Source organism: Hoplias malabaricus, chromosome X1, assembly GCF_029633855.1.
Source record: "Hoplias malabaricus isolate fHopMal1 chromosome X1, fHopMal1.hap1, whole genome shotgun sequence".
Lineage (NCBI taxonomy): Eukaryota > Metazoa > Chordata > Actinopteri > Characiformes > Erythrinidae > Hoplias > Hoplias malabaricus.
The window spans coordinates 19,885,952-19,913,034 of NC_089818.1; the positions used below are offsets into that span (position 1 = coordinate 19,885,952).

Consider the following 27,083-nt stretch of genomic DNA (forward strand, 5'->3'; position numbering starts at 1 on the left):
ACTGTAATAATCTAAAGCCATCTCAGCATTCACTCATCTGTGCAGAGGGAGACTCTACTGGGATCAAGGCTGAGAAAATATAGTGCTGAAAGTTTTTTAACTATAGTTAGTGGTTGCTGAAACATCAGCATGAGGTGGGGGTCACTTACAAAGCTGCAGTTGTGTTTACAATATCTGGCCAGACCTAAGCAAATTTAGATGTTTGCAAAAGTTCTAGCTTACACGGTCTTTGCTAAAATGAAGGGCAGTTATACACAGCACGGTAGCGTCGCTGTAGTGTCCAGGATCCTGGGGTTGTGGGGGGTTCAAGCCCCACTCCTGGTGACTGTCTGTGAGGAGTTTGTTGTGTTCTCCCTGTATCTGCATGGGGATTTTCCAGGCACTCCCATTTCCTCCCAAAGTCCAAAAACACACAATTGGCTTCTCAAAAAGTAGCCGAGTGTGTGTCGCCCTGCGAAGGATTGGCGCCCACTCCAGGGTATGTTCCCGCCTTGCACCCAGTGATTCCAGGTGGGTTCTGGACCAACCCCAACCCTGAATTGAAGAAGTGGCAATAAATGACTGAATGAAAATTAGTGAGAGGCTCACAGTAATCACCTACTGTTTACTTGCAAATATCTTAAACATAAAATGTAGCCTCTGTGTAAGTGATGATATATGTATATTTTGCAGTTTATTCATTATCATATATATAAGCGAATACTCAAAAGTTCAACAGACTTATATACTTGTACAATTGTGGAGCTTTTCCAATGCATCATACCTACTCTACACTGTAAAAAAATTGCTGTAAATTTACAGCGAGTCTGCTACAGTATTTTACTGTAAATCCCAGTATTTGTAGTAAATTATTGTATTATTCAATTACAGTAATATGCTGTAAATTTGAAATACAGTAGTGTTCCTGTAAAAATACGGTAAATGGCTGGGAACTCTGCTGCCAGTATATTACTGTAAATCCCAGTATTTACAGTGAATTATTGTATTATTCAATTACAGTAATATGCTGTAAATTTGAAATACAGTAGTGTTCCTGTAAAAATACGGTAAATGGCTGGGAACTCTGCTGCCAGTATTTTACAGTAAAATTTACAAGAGATTTTTTACAGTGTACTCAAATCTGCTCACCTCTACTTGGTAGTGAACACCCCCCCCCACACACACACATACTAAGGGCAGTCATCCCCGTACTCAGGGAGCAGTTGGGGGTTAGTTGCCATGGATGCTCCTTTTCTGCCTCTGCCTCCTATTTTTACTTCAAATCGGTAACCTTCCTTTCCCAATCCCACTTCCCTAACCATTAGAGTATTAGGTTTGATGCCTTACTGACCTTGCACTCGAGGGCCCTGTAATATTCCATCCCCTGCTAGCGATCAGCTGACAGTTAATTATAACCAGGAACACAATATTTCATATTTTATTGAATGTTTTTTATAACTGTGAATAGGTTTTATTGAACATCCCAAACACTTGGACAACACTAAGAGCAAGGAGTAGACGTAATACGAACAGTGTCTCCAGATGATTAGTTTATAGCATTAAAAACATTGGAGCTGTTTCTTATTTAGTTAGTTTTTTTCACATGGGACAGTGACGCAGTCTCCTCGTACAAAAACAATCAGCTCTGGAACATTGCTACCTCCTGTGCGCTAATGCTGCTGTTAGAATGACTCTGCACATTTTTTTTTTGAGGTTTTTGTTGGATCTCAAGAGGCATTTTCCCACAAAGATTCTGATTCATTTCAAATCCTTTACTGTTCTCATTTTGCTGATTGCCTGAGAGATGAATTACTGACAGAGCTGATGGAAACCTGGAGAACACAACAGACCACTTCAATAATAACAGTGTAATGTGAAGCTAGGAGATCAAAAGTGCGTCATTTCTGATACATCTTCTGTTCCAAACTGGCTGTGAATCATGTGTTCGGAAAACTGCCTACTGCCATGTAAAGTTTGTTTTTCCCCCATTGTGGCTAGCATTAAAATCAGAAAAGGAATTGAGCCATCTGCATCAAATAAAACATTCTGGGAGGCCAACGACCAAGGCCAGTAATGCACAAGTAGCAGTAGGGGCTCTAGGAAGAGGATGGCATGGGAGGGGGGTGTTCCAGTAAAATGAAACTCAGTTAAATATTACATCACTGCAACCTTAAACGATTACTATAAGTGGAGAAAACTAGTAAAGTACTGTGTTTATTCAAATCTTATACTTCTATGTATTTGCAAGAAAGGAATTCTGCTTTTTACTCTGATACCTTTTAGCCTTTATATTAAATATTGGTTACAAAAATGGAAATAATTCAATAATAATTATGCAGGTGGTGATAATGTTCTGGCTTATTAGTGTGTGTTCATAGTGAGTGCATTACCATACTAGTGTTTACAGTGTTTTTGTGAACAGATTACAGTGCATTGACTTTAGGTTTTGTGAGCTGTTGTATATGTGTTTAGGTTTGTAATCTGATTACTACTCGAGTCATTCATTCATTCATTCATTCCTTCGTTCATAGTCTGTAAGCGCTTATCCACTTCAGATTGGCAGTGGGTCCGGGGATCCCACCCTGTAGGGGGCGCCAGTCCCTTTCAGGGGCGATTACACACTCACACTATGGACACTTTTGAGTCGCCAATCCACCTACCAACGTGTGTTTTTGTACCATGGGAGGAAACCCATACAGACACAGGGAGAACACACCGCACTCCTCACAAAATGTGTCCTGAGGCAGGGTTCCAACCCCCATGACAAGAGCAATTTTACACATATATTCTATGAGATAATGTATGACACTTTAACATGTTATGAATACAGAATTCATAGGAACTGTTACCGAAATGGGGTCTTCATGATTGTCATTGACAATGCTATTTTACCTGAACTCGTAACGGACTATTACTTTTAGACAGTGTTATGAAGGCAAGAAATTAGTCGTCGATGACGTGTGCAGACGACTTGAGGTTCTCTGTCTATTACTGTAAGCTGAGGTTAGACCGGGGCACCGCTACAGACATGCATTTCCTGATGACACAATGAAGCTACTGTGGTCTTAACACCTGACATCACATATTAGCTTTTTAAAGAGTAGCAGTGGTGTAAAAGACTCTGTGTTTTCCTGTCTCCCTGGCACAGACCAGGTGTGCCTCATTAAATGTTTTCTCACTGTAAGGAAGAGGATGTTGAAGTCCACTGAGCTTGGATAGGAAGGAAGAAATAGTCTTTAAATTACTCTTGAAGCTGAAAGAATCGCATACATTTAGGGTCAGCTGTGTCTGAGGTAAACAATTAATGTGTAAGTATTCAACTTGTATTTTGCTAAAAATCCCATCTCTAATTTCCTGGACAGTGCTTTAATTAATAGAGCTTTGGCCTTTCTGGCTTTCCCATAACCTGATATAAACATTCTCTTTGTTTTATATTTATTTTATTACTATTATGAATTCCTTTAAGCAGAAATGTGAGAAACTTGTCTCCTCCATAAAGAGTTTTGACCACATTCCTTTTAGAAAAGCTATAGCCTTTTTAAGGACATCTCTCTGTTAATCCTTTAAAAAGTAACAGCTTTATTTTAAAAATCCTCCTCCTCAGTCCTCCATTCGTGTAAGAGCATGTCATCACAACGAGTGCATTATGAAATCACATCTGACACTTGTTGAATGTCATTAACCTGCTCGTTTTTAGCAAAAAAAAAAAGTTTTTTTCTTTTCTCTCCAGCTGGTCATTTGAGCTGTGAGCTGCAGTTCATGTCCCCAGGCTCCTTGATCTGCTGCAATGACCTCGTCATGAACCAGATATCAAGGGGCTGCCTCCTTTGTAAAGGACCAGCAGCAATCTCCCACTCACTGCAGTCCAAAGCTCATTTGACTCTCATTTGACAGTAGTTCTGCTGAAAAGATTAGAGCCTGTACATAAACCTGTGCAGCTGTGGCCGAACCCAGTTCCGGTGAAAAATTCCTCCAGAGTACCTTTCAAATCTGTTGATATTAGCAAACTATATATATTTTTATTAGTTGCGCTTTGGTGAGGCTCAGTTTTATCAGCTGCTTTAAAGGTTTCTGCAAATGCTGGGAAGTGGACGGTTTTGAAGCCGTTTTAAATGCTGCCTGCAGTGCATAAAATGGACCTGAAACATAAAGGTATACAACGCGTTTGAGACCAATGCTAGCTGCTATCACTGGACTGCCATGTTGATTTAGTACACGTGCATGAGATTGCACCAGTGGAGGAAGAGGAAAAATAAAGAAGAAACAAATATGAAATACTACCTTAATAGCTAATAGCTGCTGCCTTTGTTGGGGCTGAGGAGGATTGTTTGCTTTAATGGAACACCAAAATGGTAGGGACACAATAAATCTAAAATATTAACTCACTCTTGAGTCTGTTTGTGTGCTGTAAACCAGACTGATGTGTTTTTGAAGCCCCAGTGTCTGTAAATGAGTAAAAAACAAAGTGGCTGGGTCTGGTATGCTAGGCTTTCTCTCTCTCTGCTCATGGGAGAGAATAGACATCTGTCTGTGGTTGTTTTTGTTGTTTTTGTTTTTTTGGACAAAGGAGAGAATTCCCCACATTCAAAAGCTTTATTTAAAAAAAAGCAATATTTGCTTATTTTTGCAGTTTCGGATCACTGAGGTGTAAATTTCTCCAAACTCAGGAGACGGCTAACTGCATTAGCAAATGTGCTACAAAACTAACCCTAGCTACAAATGAGTTTCTGTGGTAATTCAACAAGTGAATAAAAACTTACAGACCAGTTTAATTTCAGTTGTTTTTCTTCTCAAACACACTGTTCCACATTGAAAGAGGTGAAGATCCTGAATGTAAACAACTGAGAGATAATTGTGTTTCCCTATAATCATAAACTTCCTCTTTAATGTTCTAGAAATGTTGATAACAGATTTGCAGAGAAAAGCATATTGTAATTTAGTAAATTAGTGTAATCATAGTTTCTTTGCAGAATATTTAACATATCGTTAGTCAATTAAAAAATTGAATTAAGTATAAATAAATAAATAAAGTATCTCAGTTTTTGATGATTTTTAATTTTCTACATTTGAACACATTAGCTGTGCTTCTAATAGACCAATAGAAATGCTCCAAAATTACTCTATTCAAAGGGTTTCCTTCTCCAATAAAGTTACTGTTTTGGGGATACGTGTTTTTCTTTGGACAGTGGACAATAAAATGGCTTTCACATCCACAAGTTGAAAGTAAGTACCTGTACAGATCTCTGATCACAATCCTGATGAACACTATACTCAGACTTAGAGAAAACCTTAGAGACTCTGTGGATGAGTGTGTATTTGATTTTTGTGAAGAAAGTCTTCTTTTGCAGCAGCTTGCAGCGTTTACGTATTTTCACCTCAGACGATAAACCCAGAAAACCAAGGCATATGGTCATACATATGGTCTATTTACATTTCTTACTGCTCTATAAGAGGAGAACTAGCATCGGGCCATGGTTTCAGTGGTTGAAACCGGTGCTTAATCTCATGATGCTTAGCATGATTTAGAAAAACAAAGCAGTGGTCATTTGGTACTTGATGTGCTAAAAAGTAAACATATTTAAGGTAGAGTTTCACCGAATCTCACTGGAGTCAGTGGCTGAAAGCTTAAATACGTCCAGTTCTTATTCTGAGAAAAAGTTAACTTTGGTTTCAAGTCAAAACACAATTGGCGTAGGATACAAGCAGGACACTCGTATTTAACCAAGAACAACACAAAAGCCTCAAACGCTGTGTTAACAGTCAAAATGTCAATGTTTAACTTGCCCACTCCTTACTCTTTGAAAGAGTTTGTGATTGCTGGGTTCATGAGAAACAGATAATAACTTTGACCAATGAATCAAATGTTTGTAGTAAATACATTTAAAGCATTTAAAGTTCCTGCTCCAAAGAGACAATATTTCCTGATGATATCAGCGATATATTCTTTTGTAATGTTTTAAAACATAAGGCTTTTATAGCCACCAGGAAATATACATGAAGGAAGTGGCTTTTGAAATCCTTCAATGTGGTTTTTAATCATCCAAAAAAAAAAAAAACTTAAACAAAAAACTGACTTCATTTGAATGCTATCTGCGTGAGTCACACTGTGGCTTTGTTTTTCCCATCTTGAGATTGTTGTAGAACACAGACAGGATTCATGCTGCAGTTTTACAAGATTCCGAAAGGATTCCCAAAACATGTTCATTGTTCCAGGCTTTCATTGGAAAGACAGGTTTATCGTCAAAGTGTTGAGTGTTGGCCGGAATGTGAGAAATTCCTCCTGCCAGGACGGACTCGGGAACGCAGCCAGACCCCCAAGATTCATCTCTGCGTTTCACAAATCCACTCCAGGCCTTTCTTTAGACTGGACCAGTGCATTAAAGGAAATCTAACTTTGAGGCTAAAGTCTAACATGAGAATAACATTCCGTGCTGTTCTCAGTTTAAGCAACTTGTAAACCTCCCTGTCATTTACACGTTTCAAGTAGTTGGTGGTTTTGTAAAAACCAGTGTGAGCCAGTTTTTTTGGGGGGGAATAAAATCCAACTTAAAAGGACCACCCCCTACATTCAGCCTTTATTCCAAAGCCACTCCTCTAACACATTTACAACAGACCGGCCGTTCGATTTGCTGATTGCTATTGGCATGCACAGTGTAATTCAGTAAATGTAACCAAAAACAGCCACTCCAGCTTTAAGAAAGTCCTCTTTTTTCCTCATTTGCTTATAGCAGCACTGTATGGTATTGATATGACATAGGCCTGTATTACAATAACTGTTAGCAATGTACTGTTGTGGCTGTATCTTTATTGAACAGCATTTATCATTCTGAATTACACAGCTGGGTGTGTGTATATGAGCTGATGGGTGTGTGATTGGCCAGGAGTGATATTTGATTGAGAGCTCGTGTGTTTTTCCCACCAGATGTTAGCCATTTCCACTTCCGCCCACCAGTTAGGACTCATCCAATCACAACTCCCCTAATGCTACAACATTCTAAGTGTTGAGGCTAGCGTGTGTGTCCTTTGAGACTCCGGAAAGAGCAGTGTTTCTTTTTGAACTGCTTTGGACAGTGTAGCAGGCTTAAGACATTTTTTATGGGTCAGCAGTAAAGAAAAGTGATGCCTGACTAAGCTCTTGTACAGTAGCACTTTCATACAGCTTTGGGAGTATTCAGCACACAGCTGGATAAAACAGATGTTCTTTTTTTTGTCGTAACGTTGTCCAAGTTTATTTCCAGTTCATTCCAAAGTGGCATCATTATTGTGTTGTTGTTGTTGTTGTTTTTAAATAATTTATTTATTTTTAATTTATTTACGTATTTTCTTACAAAATATGTAAACACAAATAATATGATATATATTATAACAATAATATGATGCAGGTAAGCAACTGACCAATCACTGAATGTTTTATTTTTTGACATTCATAGTCTGAGAAATCAGGGATTGTGGTATTTAAATTGAGATTAATTACATAATGCAATAAACATGACAAATTTTGGAACACAGCATTACACTGGAAGGTATATAGTACTCTCAAGATCTAGTGTGCGGATGACACACTAGATTATGGGAAATGTAAGGCCATGAAGGGTTAAAAATCCACTACACAGAGCAGTTACAGAAAATGAAAGAATAAATGAATAATTCAAAATTGCAAAATTAATTAAGACGTAAACAAAGAATTTATAAAATGCTCTTTTCTAGAGGAACGCATGGTTTAAAGAGTTAATATTACTCAAAAATGATCATTTTCAGCATTCATTCATTCATTATCTGTAACCGCTTTTCCAATTCAGGGTCACTGTGGGTCCAGAGCCTACCTGGAATCATTGGGCGCAAGGCATACACCCTGGAGGGGGCGCTAGTCCTTCACAGGGCAACACACACATATTCACTCACACACACGGACACTTTTGAGTCGCCAATCCACCTACCAATGTGTGTTTTTGAACTGTGGGAGGAAACCGGAGCACCCGGAGGAAACCCACACAGACACAGGGAGAACACACCACACTCCTCACAGACAGTCACCCGGAGGAAACCCACGCAGACACAGGGAGAACACACCACACTCCTCACAGACAGTCACCCGGAGGAAACCCACGCAGACACAGGGAGAACACACCACACTCCTCACAGACAGTCACCCGGAGGAAACCCACGCAGACACAGGGAGAACACACCACACTCCTCACAGACAGTCACCCAGAGCGGGAATCAAACCCACAACCTCCAGGCCCCTGGAGCTGTGTGACTGCAACACTACCTGCTGCGCCACTGTGCCGCCCTATCAGCATTCAATGTTGGAAAATACATAAAAGGGCTGTATTTATGTTATAGACATCGTGACTCATGGTTCTATTCAGCATCACATTTCTCTGCAGCTAACAATTGATCACAAGAGACTTTTCAGTATGCATTTGTTTACTTCTCATATCAACCACTGAAATATATTTTTGGACATTTTAGACCGCAGTGGAATGTCCCTTCAGATCCCTCTGTAAACACTTTTTCCATGATTTCAGCGATAAACAGCTTCCATCGGGAGTAGTTCATGTAGGTGACTCCTTGTTTGGTTTTCACAAACTGCTCCGATATTGTGATGTGGCTTTTCTTACTCCTCTGAGATATGATGCTGATTACGCCTGAGAGTGGACTGGGATTTCCTATAGATAACTGCCCACATCGCAAGCGCAAGTCCGGTTTCCTGGATAAAAGATACTGACCGCTGTGTGCTACTGACTGCACACGTCAATAGGGGCTACAGATAAAAGTGATGGTGTCAGGCCTGAGGGGATTTACACGGGATAGGATTTCTCTGCTCTGTTGAGTTTTGTACCTTTTTCAGTCAATGAGTGTTTACGCTGTGGTCGTTTCCAATCAGACAGAACATTAAAATAAGCTCCTTGTTTTTAAACTTATTGTCCATTTACTCAAAGCCACTGACCACATAGGTGTCCATTATCGTTCAGCAAATACAGACAATCTGTTGCTTCGCATACTTTGTTGACACCCACAATTTTCATTCACAGCACTGATGGCATCATGTTAGTGTGTGTAGCTGGTATCAGACACGGCAGGGCCCACTCACTCTGCACTCTTATACACGCCAACCTCAGAGACAGGACACTCTTGGTTGGTGGACTATACTCTGTCCAGCAGTGACACTTAAGACACTTTAAAAACTCCAGCAGATCTGCAGCCAATCTATTAATGATGCCACTGTTAGTGCTGTGTGGCCCTTGACCTTTTAAAGGACACTGTGAAAGAGGACTGGACGACACATGTAATGGTAGATGCTTTTTATTGGTTTGTTATTCATCCATTAATCAAGATATGTTTGTGATGCTGCAGCCCCTCCTTCTGAGTGTATATTTCTAAGACGGTTCTTGTTTGTGTTTCTCTGTCGTTCAGCTGCGATGCCTTGTACGATCCTGACGTTCATGTTCAAGCCGTACGAGCGCGGTGTGTACTGCAATGACGAGAGCATCAAATACCCCTACAAGTCAGACACTATCTCCCACGGCATGATGGCCGCTGTCACCATTTCCTGCTCCATCATCATAGTGAGTCTCCAGCTATTCATGAAATATCAAAACCTTACTCATCAGAGCACTCATACTTACCTCAGGGGTAAGTTACAGTGGAGGCAAATACAGAAGGAACCTGTGTTTTCAGAACGATTTGTACTTATGAAATATTTGAATAATGTGTGTGAAGGAACACTGTAAAAAACCAAATCATCAATTCTGTCAAACTCCTGAAATGCTAGAAAATGCTACATAATTAGCATATAACATATTAGCTTAGCATAGATTATATAAAAATGTTTTTTGACTTGTGTGTAACATATTAAATGCTAGTTTTTGGCTGGACCACCAGTTGAAACTTATGAATGTTTTGCCTTTTCCTCTCCAGATTACATCGGGAGAAGCCTACTTGGTCCACACCAAGCGTCTGTACTCGAACTCTGGCTTTAATCAGTATGCAGCAGCGCTGTATAAAGTGGTGGGGACGTTTCTGTTCGGTGGCTGCGTGAGTCAGTCTCTGACGGACATGGCGAAGTTCACTATCGGACGCCCGCGGCCAAACTTCATGGCCGTTTGTGCTCCGGTCGTCTGCAATGGCTACATGCCGCACATCAACTGCACAGGAAACCCTCGCAACGTGACAGAGTCCAGGTACTGGAGCAGGACACAGGAAGGCCTGGGCGAAGGTCACGGCACCACTGACCTCTTTTCCCGTGTTTGTGTCTTTGTGGTGTCAGCTGTTGTTTTCACTTCCTGCTTCTTTTCACTTGTGCAGTTGTAGGATTTGACCTTTCTCACAAGGGGTTCTTTTGTTCGTGTCTCACAGGCTCGAGGCTTGAGGGACCCTATTTTTTTGCTTATGCCATAAATACACACGCCAATGATTTATACAGTTTCTGCAGGCTTCTATATTTAGGCATGTGCTAGAGTCCTCAGTATTATGTGACGTCTGAACAAAGACCCCGGCTTATTCCCTTCAAGAATGTAAGCCCCATGATAACTGAAGGGAAATTCACAAGATGTGACTTGAGTCCAGTTTAGGTTTTCTGATATTTACAAAGGTCAAAAACACAGTAAGTGCACACCCCAATCTCTCCCACGATCAAAGAAAAAACTTCCTTAGGCCTGAGTTATTTACGGCTGTGTTTTCTTTCTCCACTGCTCTAGGTTGTCCTTCTACTCAGGACACTCATCCTTTGGGATGTACTGCATGCTGTTTTTGGCGGTGAGTTGTTGCTCTTCTCCCAAAGAACCTCACATTTCATTGCTCATGTTGATCACTGATGGGTGTTACTTAAAATTCGGTGTCTTTATTAAACGAATATATCACAGTGTATGTGGATATTCAAATGAACACATCTAATTCTAATAACACTGTTTTGATCTTTGTTTAAAATTACACTAAAGGATATCTTCTTCTTTCCAGAAAATGAGACAGAAACCAGGAAATATACAGATTTTTTTCAGTTTACAATTAATACAACCAGGTTTTCCCCCATTTTTCAGTACTTTCTGTTTGTCACACGTTTCCGCAGGATTGTCTGACATGATTCTCTACACATCCAAAGTTCACTCTTAGAAGCCAAGTAAAACCCAAATGTTCTGCACTGTTCAGGTCTGGACTGTGTGTTGGGGAGTACATTGATTTGAGAATGCCAGCAGATTTTGTTTGATATGATAACGTTCCCTTTTGTCTATTTCCTTTTATCAGTAATAGATTTTTGTCCGTGCAAAAACAAGAGTGGAGCTTTATTTATTTATTTAGTGAGTTTGTTAATCAGTGTTGGGCACATGTCAGGGGTTCTAGTTTCTCTTTTTATTTTAGTGCTATGCTAATCTGTTTTAGTTAGTTTTTTTCCTTTGGATTTTCCCTATTTCTTTCTTTCATTCATTTCGTTTAGTTGTTTGTTTATTTATTTATTTTTTTATTGGTTGGTTATATATTTATTTATCTATTTTTGGTTGTTTATTTATTTATTTATTTGTATTTGTTAGTTGGTTATTTATTTATTTTGTTTGTTGGTTATTTATTTGATTATTTATTTATTTATTGTTGCTATTTATTTATTTTTGTTGTTTATTTATTAGTTGGTTATTTATTTATTTTGTTTGTTGGTTATTTATTTTGTTAGTTAGTTGTTTGCTTATTTATTTTTGGTTGTTGGTTATTTATTTGTTTGTTCATTTATTTTTTGTTTGGTTGTTTGTTGGTTATTTATTTGTTTATTTTTGTCATTTTATTTGTTTACTTATTTATTTTTATTTAATCAGATGCCCTCAGGAATATTTTCAGAACAAAACGTTTTTAGTAGAAATCAACATACGGTAGGTGCTTGACATTAACAGTAGGTCCGGAGCCTACTCGGAATCACTGGGCACATTTAAGGGAACACACCCGGGCCAGGGCTGTGTATGCACTGCTCTGTCTAAACAGTCTGCAGCAGACTTTGTTAAAACTGATAATCAAAATTAGTGCTTTAACACATTTCCCAGGAACCGCACAAAGGCACTCACTCAGAAGTGAATGTAGATATAATGACTCCTCCGTGTTGCACAATTACTGAAAGTGAGTTGGGAATAGTACTGGCCCAGACTGGGACATGGATAGAAAATGATTTCAGCCAGAGAGTAATTCAGGTTACTTCTTGTTTCTGCTCGTCGTGTCCAGACGTGTTTACACTTGTAACACTCTAATATTCTTCACACACTGGGTGATAGCGACCTGCTGGAAGAAGGGATTAACAGTGCAGGAAGTGTAACATTCAAATTCAAAAAGTGTTTTTTTTAGGTGCGGCTCTGTTTCCAGAAGGAGTGAAAATATTTTATGCAAAATCATCCCAAGGTGTTTTCCCCGATGCTTTTGGCTTTAAGCAGTTGTTATTAAGTTTGCCTTGGAGTTCATTGAGTTGGGATTGATTTATTGGGAGAATGCAGAGTTTGGAGGAGGTTTCCTGATAAGTAGCTCTCGGTTTAACTGCTGACACAAATACATCAGCAGCCCAGGGAACATCTGTGATTGTAGTTTGGGTTTAAAGGTTAGTAGATATCTCTGCTCCATATACAATACCTTATCTTTCCTGTTTTCCTTTCTCTCTCTTGATACCTCTAGCTATATGTGCAGGCACGAATGGCATTCAAATGGGCACGCCTCCTCCGACCCACAATTCAGTTCTTCCTGGTGGCCTTTGCTATTTACGTGGGATACACACGGGTATCTGACTACAAACACCACTGGAGCGATGTTGTAGTGGGTCTTTTGCAAGGGGCACTCATTGCAGTTCTTAATGTAAGTGATATCACAGTGATTGATAAGTCCGTTATAGGCAGGGATTAAATAAATGTAATACTACTCATAAATCCTTATTCATACAGTATTTTACAAATGTAAATGTATTAAAACAGTTAAAACATTACAAATTGAAATTTGAAAGCAACGTAAAGTGTTATGTCTGATATTTAAACTGAGTTTGAAGTTTTTCTGTGATGCTCCACAGGTGCGATACATTTCTGATTTCTTCAAAGAAAGACCTCCCATCTGTGAAGATGCTGAGACCCCTGAGAACGAAGAGACGGAGCGCAAACCCAGCCTCCAGATAGCAGAACAGAGTAGGAACAATCATTACAACTTCCCCGGCTCAGTATGAGTGACCTTCAGGCTTCTAACGGGCTGCGACCAAACCCCTAAAACAATCATAACCACTGGACAGGCTGCGTCACCTCTCTGTGCTGACCCTCACCGCCCCCCCACCCCCTACCTTCCTGTCCCAGAGGCATCATCGCAGCACCTGCGGCCCCCAAAATGAGTGGCACTGACTACAGACTCCCCTCAACAGGAGGATAAATACCCCCTTACATTCCTGTGTGTGTGCGTGTGAGTGTTAATGTGTGTGTGGTATCACATGCAGTATTTCTTTGTTTGTAGAGGGTCGGACGTATTTATACTTTGATTCTTTTATATAATAAAAACTGCCAACTTTTTATAAAGCAAAATAACCCTTAAACTTTACAACCTTTATTTTGCTTTATTTAAGAATATTTTATTTCTCACAATAAATGTTTCATTTTATTTTCTACCCACAATGCATCTCTTTTCATATCAGCTGTTGTCAGATTGGACAAGCAGCAAATGGCAAGAGTCCCACACAACTGCCACCGCTAGAGATTTTAAATGCTGCCAAGCTGGACTATGTTAGCTATGGGATTTTTGCTATTGTTCTGTGAAGCTTGACCAACATGGCAACTGTTGCTATGTCAGAATCCATGGACGTCGGGACATGGATAGGTCCATCTTGCATCAAAATGCAAATTACAGTGCCTTTAACCTGTTCTTATTCAGAGCCATGTGGATGAAAGTGGGGGGGGTTGAATTTTAAAGGAATGGTAAGAACATGATAAAATAATGATAAAATCCTGTGCTGAGATTTTATCATTATTCGACAGATCATTGTTGGTTTTTAAGACCTGTTTAAAGACATTTATTACCACACCCTGTGGTGACAACTTCATTATTTTTACGAGGCGCCATTTGGAAGCAATCAAAGTGAAATATACGCCAATAGTGTTTTGTCTCAGCCCTCTAACAAATCCTTTAAAATGCTTCAGAAGTGGACTGGATTGTGTAATTTTGTGTTAATAGCTTTTTTATTTTCTGAATAAATACCACTAGCTAACTATTGCATAATTTTAGGCATACTACCATTTTTCAGCTTTTTTGTTTTTTTAAAAAAATGTGAAGTTAGAGGGCAGTTAATGTTGGAAAACTACAGCATGAGCAGTTATTCTCAATGTGGCTTTGTTTCTCGAAGGGCAAATAGAAACGTGTCTTGCTTAATGCACAGTTAGCATCAAGCTAACATGGATTATACGCAATGCTAATGAAGGCATTAGCGGATTAGAATGATGCTAAGGATTACAGATAGCATCATGCTATCTTGAATTTGCAGGGTTCATGTTCCTGGAAGAGCGTGTGTAGCATTAAAATATTTCGGTGCAGTAGCGATAGGTGAACGTTTTGGTGATGTTTTCAGAGCCCGGGTGGCTGGTTCCGATTTTCAAAACTGAAGGGAGATTTCAGATATTTTTCTAAATTATTGAATAGTGCCATTGTTGAGGTGTACACACATTATTTCAGGGTGTGTTTGTTGTAAACTGGGGCGTTGTAACTTACCGAACTTGTTAAGAAATTCACTAGTTTAAAAATGAGTGGGAAAACTCGTAGCACTCAACATATTTACATGGACAATCCTGAAGGATTAAAAACGGCTAAAGTCTCAAACAGGCTAATTCCTCCTTTTATAATGGCTTTTATATTGTGGTTAAAAATTACAGTCCTCCTCTCACTTGAAGACAGTCTGATCTTGTATCGGTGAAGAATCCTAGAAATGTAGCCCTTTAATTTGTTGTACGTTCTGAGTTTGATTTTAGCAAAATAGTGGTGAATCTGGGTCATGGTTTTTTGCGGGAGCCATTACCTGCCGGAGACGACTGTTATCTTCACTGTGAACAGGTTTCTCTAGAACAAAGCGTTTCACTCCAAACCACTCTGAGAGACTTTGATTACATCTTTAATTATTCAAAAATTTGGAACAAAGAATGGATTTCCACTTTCAGACTAAGAACAAAATGTAGCTTTTTGCTAAACACTGTGCGAGGTGCATGAAGGGATTTTTTTTTGTCATGTAACTACCAGTATAATATATCCATCCTTCACTAATATTATTATGATTTCATAACAACAACCAAATGTATTTTATTCTTTGTCATGAATCATATACTCATCTGTTTTTACCTTAAACCAAACTCTCTGGGTTCTATGTGCTTCACAGTAAATAACCACAGCTTCAGTAAATTAACAAAACCCACAAGTTCTGTTTTTAAAGAAGCTGACAGTGTGTTTCATCTGATTTGACCACTATTTGTGCCTTAAACAGAGCCTAACTGTGCACAGAGATGGCTATATTCTGCATTACAAGAAATGCACTATGTCCAAAAGTATGTAAACATCTATAATTACTAAATGTATCTACTTTAATGTGCACCCATTTGAGACAGAGTCCCTCAACATGGGCCTGAGGGTCACCACAGTCAATGACCCCACAAACGTTTGGCCACGTAGTGTGTAGAGGAAGTTATCGCTGATGTTTTAAAAATTGGGGAACTCTAATTAGACTTTGCATTTTGGTTTGAATGAAAAATGTTTCCAAAATCCATTGTTCAACTAATGTTTACTAGATATTCTTTCACTGATGTTTTGTTCTGTCAGCGACACGTTACAAAAATATCACAGTGTAGCTACATCACATTAAACACTATATTATCTCTACGTATCTTCTTCATATTCCATCAACATGTACTAGATATGGTTTTAATTCATATTCACATCCATCTTAATGTCACCTTCACACTCTTCACACACACACTTCACACATTTGTGCACATTAAACTATGAGCCGAGCATTTCACAGATTCAGCGCTAGCTGCATGATTTTTAATGGACTCTATATTTACTCAGAATGAGCGATATTTCTTTTTTTTCTCTCTCCACTGAACAGAGTCTCTCTCTGTTACTGTGGTGTAGCTGCTGAAGCCCAAAGCCTTAAAATAGAGCAGGGTCCATCAGGACTGGGGAAATGCATTTATTATCTGTCCAAACCGAATGTGAAAGATTCATTGTATCTGTATTTTTTTCCCACTTGTTTACATTGTTTTTGCCGTTTAGGTTTTTTTTTAATTTTATTTTCTTGTTTGTTTTTGAATTTGTAAATTTACCCTCAATAACCTGATCATGTTCGTTCTCAGCTTTCTAATGCAGAGACTATTACATTACCCTCCACTCTCTCTGTCCTGAGCTCTTGGAATTGCAGCAAGAAACAGTTCCACGCTGAGGAAGCTTAAAAAAATAAACCACGTTTTGTTATAAAAATAAACCACACACTTATTATTGCATTATTACAATGAAACAACAACAAATCATCAGCCAGTGCTTCTCCTGGTGCTGAGCGTGTGAACCAGACCCTGTCTTTTCCTTTTGGAAAATTTGAATATTGAGATTTAAATATGTAAACTAAACTTGTGTTGTTCAAACCTGCGCACTGCTTTGTTTTCTTTGAAAGAACATGTGGACATAGCATTATATTATATACAACTTTAATAAACAAGGATTTGTTTAATCGAACAATACATTCTCATCGATGCAAAGCACAATAGCTCCCCCTTGTGGTTCGGTGCCTAAATGTGAGTGAGTATGTGAGAAATAGCACCACTTATGGTGCTTTAAAAAGGACTGCGCTGCATCACGGCAACATTGGTCCGAATAGGGTTCCAGAGCTGGGATTTTAGCTATTAACCTAAACATTTTGTCAGAAATACAGACCAAACCTGGCCATGTCCGAGAAATAAATGAGCTACCTCAGTCAGAAATGTCACCTTCCTTCAAAACAAGTGCTCAGGCTCCAAATTGACTTTTGTAGTGTGTTACATAAAAAGCCTTTACTAGTTACTTTCATTTGTGGGAGATGTGAGTGACTCCACTGAATGTGTTTCATCTTTTATTCTATGCCCCTGATTTAAAGCTAAGCTTCTAAAATCAGACAGACCCCAGTGCCTACAGACCTTGCCCCTCCCACTGCAGCAGAGCAGGGACATCACTACTGTGTCATTACTGGCCTTTTGCACACATCCTATATAATTGTTATATGTATTTTTATGTTGTCTGTAACTACTGTATAATGAATAAAACATATTTACTTACATGAATAATGTCGTTTTGTTCTCCCAGCTGGAGAATGGGTCTTGGCTACATTAAAAATACAAAGATGGTCAGATAAGAGAATAACTTTCACATTGTTTGATGTAACAGTATAAACTTGAACTTTTACCCTGGATGCAGGATAGTCAAGGGCAGCAGTGACAACTGGAACTAGTAATTAGTTACATTTTATGGCGGGTAGAGAATGGACAGTGAGAATTAAAACAAGGTGAAAGGATGCTGACCTTGTCATAATACCATTTAAAGTTGTAATCCAGCTTTTTCATGTGTAGCATTTTAATACACACGTAATACACACAGTGGTGTGTTGTTATCAGTGATAATCCTATCATTACAGTGGCTGCTTGAAAGGGCGTAGATATGGAACATTTTAAAAACCAGCTATGGGCATGAATGGGTTAACCGTATTGAACCAGTATGTTACATCAATAGTTCTTTAAGGTGATGTTTGCAAAAATCACAATTTGTTTCCACACCATTTGTTAGCGCTCTGGTTTGTTTGTGTGCTGGAAAAAAGCTCCAGTGTTTGTACACAGCCCCAGCTCCACAAAAGGGTCTTGGTCCGACACGGCGTCCATTTTGATTCCCTGGCTGAGCCACGACTGAGAAACTGCATCTGCTCAATAGGTGATTAGTTTTGGCTCAGACGCTGATGGTGCCCCAGCCCTTCTAGATTATGCTGACCTTACACTCATGTGCAGCTGCTCCCTGATTTTATGGCGATGTAAGCTGTGCAGACTGTATGTCTGTGTGCGCAATATTTGGCCTTTCCAATAAAGTAGGTGTGGGTGTGTTTTTAAAGCCCCAGAATGTGCGGTGTTCCTGTTATTAATCCCCTGATGGGTTTATGGCCAACTGTATTGTGTGGACCCTCCTTTGACTGATGGACATATGACGTCCTGTCCAAACCAAGCACTACAGCGTTTCATACAAAGAGCCCGCGGGGGTTCCGCTCCCATAAAAATCAGGCGTCAGTCTCAGAGAGCCAGAGGTGTTTGTATTGATTTAATATGGAGCCCTGATGTTTCTCTGGGTGACTGAAATACTGCCTCTCTTTCTCTAACATAATAATCTAATGACGTCTGCCCTGTGACTTAAACCATGGCCAGAGCACGTTCCCTTCAAGCACTGGACATGACTCACATCATGAGTTTGACCACTGAGAAAGAAAAAGCAGGTGCGTTTGCAATATAACTATTGTTATTGTTTACTGAACAGGGAGAAACAGTGTCATGTGACACACATCTGGTAGGGCTTGACAGTGCTGACCCCTTGTGGCAGAAGTCGTCAGGTTGCAGCAAATCCGAATTGCTTCCAATGGACAATAATTTGCAAAGATCAGAGACCACCCTTTATTTAATTTCCTGGTTAAATGACCATCAATTATTAATTTCTGTGGAGTTTAGATGTTGCATTAAAAAGAGGAAAAGAAAAAAAAGTCTGCAAACCTGTAAAAAAAAAAAAAAAAGTATAATCAAAACATTTAAAAATGTGAGCCCTAAAAGCCACACTAAAAGTTCATCTTTAAAAGCAGATTCCTCACAGCTGCCCGTGTCTATACTTCCACTATAGCCCCTTCCACACGTCCACCGTAACCTGTACATTTTCTATAGTTTACCCTGAGGAGCTGTATCTGTGAATGCAAACACTCACATGGATTTTATCCCTCTAGCTCCCTAGCAAAAGCTCATATGTGAATAGAGCTGCTAACATCCCAGAGAATTTGCTGTATCTCCTGCACATGCTGCAGAGGTGCCGCCCCATGCCTAAAGCACGCAGAGCATTTACCTGCTGTGAGAACGCATCTGACACCGAAAATCTTCCGCTGTTTGCTGCATGTGTAAAAAGAGATTGTGAGATGACGACTCAAAGCTACACAAAGTGAAACTGTTTGTCAAAGTGTTAACAGTGTTTGGGAATGTTAGAATCGTGAGAAACAGAAAATGCAACCGACTCCTGAGACTGGACGCTGGCTGTGACGCTGGAAAACCTTGAAAAAGAAACTGAAAGCAGGTATTTAAAAAAAACATGAGGAGCTGTAATATAATCAAATGAAACACTGTGTAATACTTAAGTGTCATTTTCTCTTAAATACTGTCGCTGTCCAAAGAAAAACATGTATCTCCATTTTTATCAGATTACATCATTGTGTGAAAACTTCATGAGGAACGGACCAATAGAAATGCTCCGAAATCATTTGGAAGAACATCTTTTTAATTTGACTTCCGTTGAAATTTAAGGCTTTTACTTCTTTGACGTGTTTTTCTTTGGAAAGCGACAATAGGTTTTTCACTGGAGACTAAATCTAAAGGGCGGCTGTTTGCTGTGATTTCTGAACAGTTGCGTTTACAATTTATGCAACTGCCAACCGAACACGTCCAAGAACTCTGAGATAGTTGTACAGTAGCTTAAAATACCATTACTGCTGTAACAAAACCTTGAAACTGCATTTTATATTACAGTGTGTGAAAATACCAACATCCCTTAACAAAAAGTGGCCATTCATCCATCCACTCCTTGGTTCCTGGAATCAATGGGCGCATGGATGACTGATATTATTCGATCAATCAAATCAAGTCAGAGCTTCTGAGCTTCAAGGTTTTGCTGCAATAGGGACGACACCTTAAATGTGAGCACTCTACATTCTGCTTTAACAGTTGGCTTACACTAGTTTTCTAGTTACAGGAGGTGAAGTACAGATAGTGGGCATAACTCTAGCTTTTTACAGAAAGGTGTAAACAGCGGCATGGAGTGTATGAAAGGGAAAGTCAATGTGAAAGAGTAAATACGTATGAATCTTCTCCGTTGTTAGAAAAATTATGCAAATACAAAATAGTAAAGTCATACTGAGTTGTTATAGTTGAACTGCCCACTGACGTATGTCCGTTTAGGATATGCTGGTAATCCGAGTAATGTAGAACAGCCAAATATAGGTCCATTTTCTTCTCTGGTAAAAGACAGTCCAGTCCTGTCCAGCAGCTGTCTGGAAGATTCTGTTGCCGTTAGTTCAGCCTCTGAAAACGTTAAAATAGTTCCCAATGCATTTCTAAACATCCTCTTCACTCTGTTTCATGTCTGAAGAGGTTCAGCAGGGGTTTCTTCCGATGGCTAACCACTGTAGAACCAAAAAGAAAGGAAAATCGTTAGAATAATAACAAGCTGAGGCTTGTAAACGCACACTAGCCACTGCTTCTTTTCCAACGGTTGCTAACAGAAATCACCAGAGCAGCTCAAAACACTTACACTGTTCTATAGTGTGTCTAACATTATTGACTCTACTGATAATGAAACACATCAACTCACCAATACGCTCAGCTTGGCCACAGCCCTGCAGCTGCCTGATTGGCTTAGAGAGCTGTCAGTCACAGTGGCTGCTGACAGGCTTGTTAAGCTGTGCCTCAGAGGCAGAGCTGTGGTTTGTTGGACGCAGCTGTGGTCAAGCTCACGGTGCGGCTCCGAGGGTCAGTGGGCACACACAGAGGTCCCGAGCAGGCACTTGGTGCCTGAGCCCCACTGCTTTTTGGGACGGAGCCAGTGTGTTGCTGGATAGGGAGGGTGGGGGAGGGGGCGCGTTGTCTCCCACCCTTTTCACTCCACAGAGCGGAGTGCGTCCTGCGAGGACAAACAGTTTCACTTTGTGAGAATGAGGTGGAAACAAGAGCGACAGATAAATAGATACACCTAACATTTTGATTTAAAACGATGTTTCATGGATTTGTTACAGCTAATGGTGCCCCCTTGTGGAGAATGTATAACCTGCTAAATGTGAGCAAGTATGTGAATAAGTGAAGTGGCATTTCCAGAACTTCCCTGTGGAAGGCACCTGTGATATTAACTTTACTGAGAAATGAAATGATGTGTAGGGTCTGACCTAGTGCTGAATAGGAGGAGAGGGAACGCGTGCCGGGGAGGAGAGAGGCCGAGCAGGGGCGGGAGGAGGAAGAGGAGTAGGAGCAGAGCCTGGAGATGCAGTGTCTCGGGATGGAGACTGAGAGGGAGAGCGAGTCTTTTCCTCCTAAAAATACAAACACAAAGAGAGGGAATAGTAGCAGTTCAAAAGTCATGAAAGATTTAGATGCTGTTGATCTGAAAGAGAGGGGTGTGTGTGATTTTTAGGAGTTCCACATGTCTCCACGTAATCACACTGCATTTTTTCTGTGTTGTGTAGTGTGTGTTGTTTACAGACAGGGTGCACTGTGTACCTGGGAGGGGCTTTTGCGGTGGCTGGGTGTGTGTGGGTGGGGGAAGGGAGAGGGTGGTGAGTGGGCTTCTCTGGAAGTGTTCCTTCGCTGGACCGGTGAGCCATCCACTCCGTTTCCGTCAGCTGACCTGGGGCTTGCTCCTGCAGGAGACACGCTCTTCTACCAGGTCAATGAACAGGAGAGAAGAGATATTAACCATAACGTATCATATATAAACAATAATGCAGACACATGTCCTAATTTCTATAACGTCACTGTCCAAAGAAAAACGTATGTCCAAAACACAGACATCACAGGAGAAGTACCCCCCCCAACCCCCAACGGTGTTGGGAAACTCTAATAGGCGTCTTGCCTGTGACGTAGATGGTGGACAACAACTCTAGAAGCTGCACTTAATTTAATGCAAAATGACGAAAAGGTGTGTTGTTTTTGGCTGCAATCATTCAATGTACAGTGGGACATCTGTGAACAAATGGCCCAAAGATCCCAAAATATCCAGAAAATGGACTAAATTTGTCAACTTTAAACGGGCACTTTGGAAAGGACCCTCCGCTCACTCCGTTATCTGTAGCTCATTTCACTGGCGCTTTTCCAACAATATGGGCATGTAAGGACACCAACGAAAGGTGTTCAAGAGCCTCTGTAACATGGAGGTAAACAGGGTAAGGACACTCACTTCGCCTGTTTTAGTTGGTGTTAGTTAACGTTAGCTTGACTCGCTAAACTCGGTGGCTCAGATTATACTCGGCTACGTAGCTGCATTACGGAGGTTTATAGTGTCGGATGAATTCGAGTTCGACTTCGATCACATTTACAAGAATAACGGTACCTCTACATTTGAGTTTAGCTTATTGCTAGGCTATTGTCATGAATAATGTTGGTTATTTAGCTAGATACTGTCATAACAGTCAGTCATAACGGTGTTTTACCGCGGCGTTGTTCAGCTGTTGTCCACCAGTGACGTCACGGTCGCGTTCAAGAATTTCCGTAGCGAGCTCGGGTTTTTCCATCAATTTAATAAAATTGTCAGTTTTAAAGCAAATTAAGCTGCTATTTTCATTTTAATTCATAATCAGTAACTAAAATAATGTGAAATATTCATGGAGGTCCATTAAGTGGTGCTTACCCTTTAAGATTAGAGTATGCTTTGTTGGGAAAAGTTAAACTAGAAAAGTTTATTAAAAACGGTGTGTGGTATAAAAGTGTCCTATGTGTTACTCTAAGAGGACTTTTATTTTAGAGTTTTTAATGCTAACAGACAGCAAGGTCGCTGCTGGGATTCTGTTCTGAGCTGTGAGCAGTGAAAGCAGCTAACTGCAGTAGCGCCTGACTGGGGCATTAAATATAGACACAATGTTGATGGTAGGCCAAGGCCGTGGAGAAGAGGAGGGAACAAAATAATCAGGCCATACCTCTTTAGCGCTGTCCCGTCTCAGACTGTCCTCATTTTTGTCCACTTCACTTTCCTGTGGGGAGCAGCCAAACATCATCAGTTACACGTCTTACATCATGTACTTACTGTGAACTGTGGCTAAACTCAGATGAGATTTATTTGATCACACAAACACACTCTGCAGTGCAGACAAAACTTTTCAGGAGACCAACCCTTTGTAAAATTAATAAGTCACGGTGTACGTGTATTCAGGGAACTACATAATAAACCTGTCATTAATTTACTTATTCATAATCTACAGGGTGATTAGTTCAAACTCTAACAATCCACTCTTAGAAGTACCTCACAGTCATTACAAAAAAGACACAGTACCGAAGTTTTCATTCAAAATGACCCCTGTGGTCACTCTGAAAGTCTTTAGGGTTAAATGACTGATTTCCAGTGCGTATAAAAGGTTTACTGCTAGACTGGTGAATCACTGTGAAGTGTATAATTGAGGTCAGGATGTGGTGTAGTGTTTGTGTGGAAAACTGCAGCAGTGGTCTAATGCCACTGCCCCATCATCATTATGACTGTTTATAAGTGTATGTGCGGTTGACTGTGTGTGTGTGGTTTTGTGTGAGACAGCATTACCCGGGGTGTGTTAATGCTGGCTTTCTCTGCTGTGTTGCTCCTCTTGCTGTCAGTTTCAGTCTCTGGAGGGCAGGTCAGAGACAGAGGAAGCCTCTGGCCCAAAGACTGACCCATCACGGACAAGTCCGCAAAGCCCTGACCAACACACATCAGAACACTGACCACTTCATGCAGTCATTTATAGGAAAAAGGACTTCACATTGCACAACTACATACAAGCAGTCGCATGTTGAAAATAGGTTTAAGGTGGAACGGAAAAGCACTACTTCACCCCAGGCTTATTTTTGAGCTCTGAGTCATAGTAGTTTTTCTTTTACAGTTATAAACACAATCAATTAAAACTGCTTCCCTCTTCGGTTTAAATCATTAGCTCTGTCCCAGTCCAACAGTCTTCACTGACATTCTGCTCTTTGAATGTGACCAACATCATGCGAGTTTACATCATTAGGCAAGTGAAGTAGTGCCCTTTCCCCCTTAACTCTAAAATTACACAGCACCCTGTTCAGCACGTACAGTACACACACTTCACCACTTCACTTCACCAGTCAGTGGAAAGCTGAGCATAAATTAATAAACAATCCAAGTGGCATTGTTCTAAAATAAAGCCTAAAGCCATGCAGCCTCCATTTAGTTCACTGACTGATGGCCCTGTGGGGACTCCCAGCTCGTTCCATAAGCACACACACACACACACACACACACATATATATATATAAAACACAAAATCAATAAGAGGCCACAGACCAGGGCTACATTACACAGAACAATTCACACGGCAGAATGCAGAGTTTATATAAGCAACACATCCCAACTGTCCCTAATGGAAGTCATTCATCTGCACTGACACTGAGGTAAACGACCAGAGCTGATACTCACCCTGTTTGGCACACCATCTAGAATAATAAAGAAAAAGAGGTTGAGCTTTTATTTAATTAGATTACACACATTCATATGTCACCACATACAAGCGTTTGATCTTTGCCACATTATGACTGATTTATTAACAATCATAATGTCACAGTCAGAGGAAGACATTGTGAATTTTTCCTTTACACCTTTATTATCTTTAGAAACTGCATTTCAATGAGAGGGTAACAGTCACAGAGTCGGGGTAACAGTGCCCAAGCAGCTGCACTTCAGCCTGCAGTAGCATGGTAGGTTTTTAGGGCCGAACCGAACAATTACACAGTTCCCACGTTACAGACAAGGACAGAGAAATTAAACAAGACACGAATATACCTCTAAGATCCACAGATTCGGGGTGAGTGAGATCATCTTTAGGTGCCAGGTGTGGGGGGAAGGGGAAGGCTGCTGGGAGGGCCATTAGACCCCCTGCCCCCAGGGACAACCCCGAGGGATGTGGCGTCATGGGGAACCCCGGGGCATGATGGGAAAGATGCTGAAGCTGCTGTTGCTGCGGTGTGGAGACAAAAACATGAACTGTGTGAAAAGCAATTATGATTCTCTTTATCGTCCTAGGTTCTTATGAATATCCATGATATGTCTGAACTCTATTCTCCACCAGAGGGCAGTGGAGAGCCTGTGTCTGTTTTAACATGTTGTTTTTTTTAATTAAATGAAACAGAAAGACTACCGCCACCGTCTAATGGGACCTGCACAACTGGAAGTGGCAATAAACATCCAACTGAAGAACATTTCGCAATCTACACGTGTTTATAAAACATTCAACAGCAGTTTGTGAGTTTACGATGTAACAAACTCAAAAATAACCTCATATTGATAACACTACAGTATTTTATATATATATCCACATATGTATACTGATAACAACAATATGTCTAATAATATCACACAGAGTGTATAGTTTATCCAAGTAATGCATGGATGAGCAGAGCTTGTGTTTTGTGGCTTCACAGATGGATCATTGGTCAAGCTGACACTACACTGACAGGATTTGGGGAACCTTATACAGCATCATGGTTGTGATTGGTGAGAGCAGTGCTGCTGTGGTGTGATTGGTGTAGGAAGAGGAGGAGGTGACTGACCCCTATGATGGCGTTCAGGTCAGCCATGCTCACATGTTTGGACCTCTCAACAGCCTGGGCCACCTGGTGCTGATGCTGCATAACAAGCAGACACATATACACACACACACACACACACACGCATGTATTAGGATGCACATAATGGACTACCGCACAGCGCCAAGTAGGTCAAATCCTCCCTTTAACAACTCAATACAATAAGTGAGACCCAGAAAATTGGATTCTGTGATAGTAATCACCAGGTAATGTGAATAAATCTGTTAGTCCATTATCTGTTCCTGAGAAAACTCCCCTGAAAGAGCACCTTTAAAAAAAAAAGTAAATCCTTTTCCACGAGCACTCATTCACTCTTCAAAGCATTCAATAGATACCAAGTCCCCATCTGCTCAATGGGATCTCACAACATAATAATTGACACATTTCTCATGACCTATCATAGCCAAAGTATTTGAAATATTAATAATAGAAGTCAAAGGGCAGCTGTTTCTATTGTAAGTGCATTTTAACCTCAAATATATCTGTCCTTGTTTAGGTTCCAGGAAAACTATCAGATATTCTACTGAAACACAATGAAAAAAAGACGTGCACAAATTCTATATTATGTTTTATTCTTAAGCAGATGCAGTAAAAATTAATATGTATCATCTCTCGCACAACAATAACTCTTATCTTAAATCTCCACACAGGCTCTGACTTTGAAGCAGAGTCCAGAATATTTTTTTCCCCATTTAATGTTGAAGCATGTCTATGAATTTTTTGTTTTTCAAATTTCACACAAAGAGCTTCCAAAATGTCATAAAACTGCAGCTGAAAGAAATCAGTGCAGACCCCCAGTTTAATAAAAACAATGTAAGATACTGGCTTGATAAAATAATAAGGTTTTCCATGATATGGGCTCTTTAATATAAATATAGCCCAGCGGCAAAGTCTCGACACATCACACGTGTTTACTTGACTTCAACTCAGTCAAACAAACAGATACTCTCTGGGTCGGGTTCGACTGGGGTTTTTTTCGGGGTGTAATAGCTAGAAAATCCCCAGATGCTGTGTGTGTGCCTGGTAAAAAAAGCTGTATTAAATATTGATGTATTAAAGGGGTGGAGGTCAGACTGTTGATGACCAGTGATCTTGTAAATAATTAACATCTAAATAGCCCTAAAGGAAAGGGGGGGGGGTGGCAGGGGAGAAAGGGGTGTTCATAGGAACCACATTTTAATGTTGGGCTATGATTGGTCGTGTGTGTAATTCGGTGTGTGTGTGTTTTCACCAATAGTTTTGCTCACTCACCTCTTGGGACAGGAGTGGGATGATCTGAGTGCATATAGCACTGAGCCGTTTTACAATCTCCGCCTGCAGGGGGAAACACACACACACACACACACACGGGTCAGAGAATATCCCATCAGCCAGTAGAGGACATTGTAAATATGACAATACTACCAGAATTGTCTTATCAGATGAAAACCCAATCATTTGACTGAGGAGGCCTGAGATTTGCATATAATCGCATGCATGACAATTACACAAAACACACTCTCCAAATTAAGTTATTTTAAGCTGTACTCATTA

General features: G+C 40.2%; 2 protein-coding genes across 3 annotated transcripts in view; one reads left to right on the top strand and one right to left on the bottom strand.

Moving 5' to 3' along the window:
• Positions 1–15,181, top strand: part of LOC136675729 (phospholipid phosphatase 2-like) — a 30,456-nt gene extending 15,275 nt beyond the window's left edge. Inside the window, exons 2-6 of the mRNA XM_066652453.1 lie at positions 9,397–9,548; positions 9,901–10,163; positions 10,680–10,737; positions 12,622–12,798; positions 13,007–15,181. Coding sequence (XP_066508550.1) covers positions 9,397–9,548; positions 9,901–10,163; positions 10,680–10,737; positions 12,622–12,798; positions 13,007–13,156 — 800 coding nt within the window. The 3' untranslated portion in view covers positions 13,157–15,181. The remainder of the gene's footprint in view (positions 1–9,396; positions 9,549–9,900; positions 10,164–10,679; positions 10,738–12,621; positions 12,799–13,006) is intronic.
• A 3,408-nt stretch (positions 15,182–18,589) lies between these two features.
• The window catches only part of LOC136675842 (transducin-like enhancer protein 1), a 32,711-nt gene continuing 24,217 nt past the window's right edge, over positions 18,590–27,083 (bottom strand). For both annotated transcript variants that reach the window (XM_066652616.1, XM_066652615.1), the window contains exons 6-15: positions 26,802–26,864; positions 25,515–25,589; positions 24,748–24,922; positions 24,385–24,401; positions 23,509–23,643; positions 22,895–22,948; positions 21,483–21,641; positions 21,152–21,295; positions 20,584–20,892; positions 18,590–20,395 (exon numbers count right to left, since the gene is read on the bottom strand). In XM_066652616.1, the coding sequence (XP_066508713.1) occupies positions 21,152–21,295; positions 21,483–21,641; positions 22,895–22,948; positions 23,509–23,643; positions 24,385–24,401; positions 24,748–24,922; positions 25,515–25,589; positions 26,802–26,864 (822 nt within the window). In that variant the 3' untranslated portion in view covers positions 18,590–20,395; positions 20,584–20,892. The remainder of the gene's footprint in view (positions 20,396–20,583; positions 20,893–21,151; positions 21,296–21,482; positions 21,642–22,894; positions 22,949–23,508; positions 23,644–24,384; positions 24,402–24,747; positions 24,923–25,514; positions 25,590–26,801; positions 26,865–27,083) is intronic.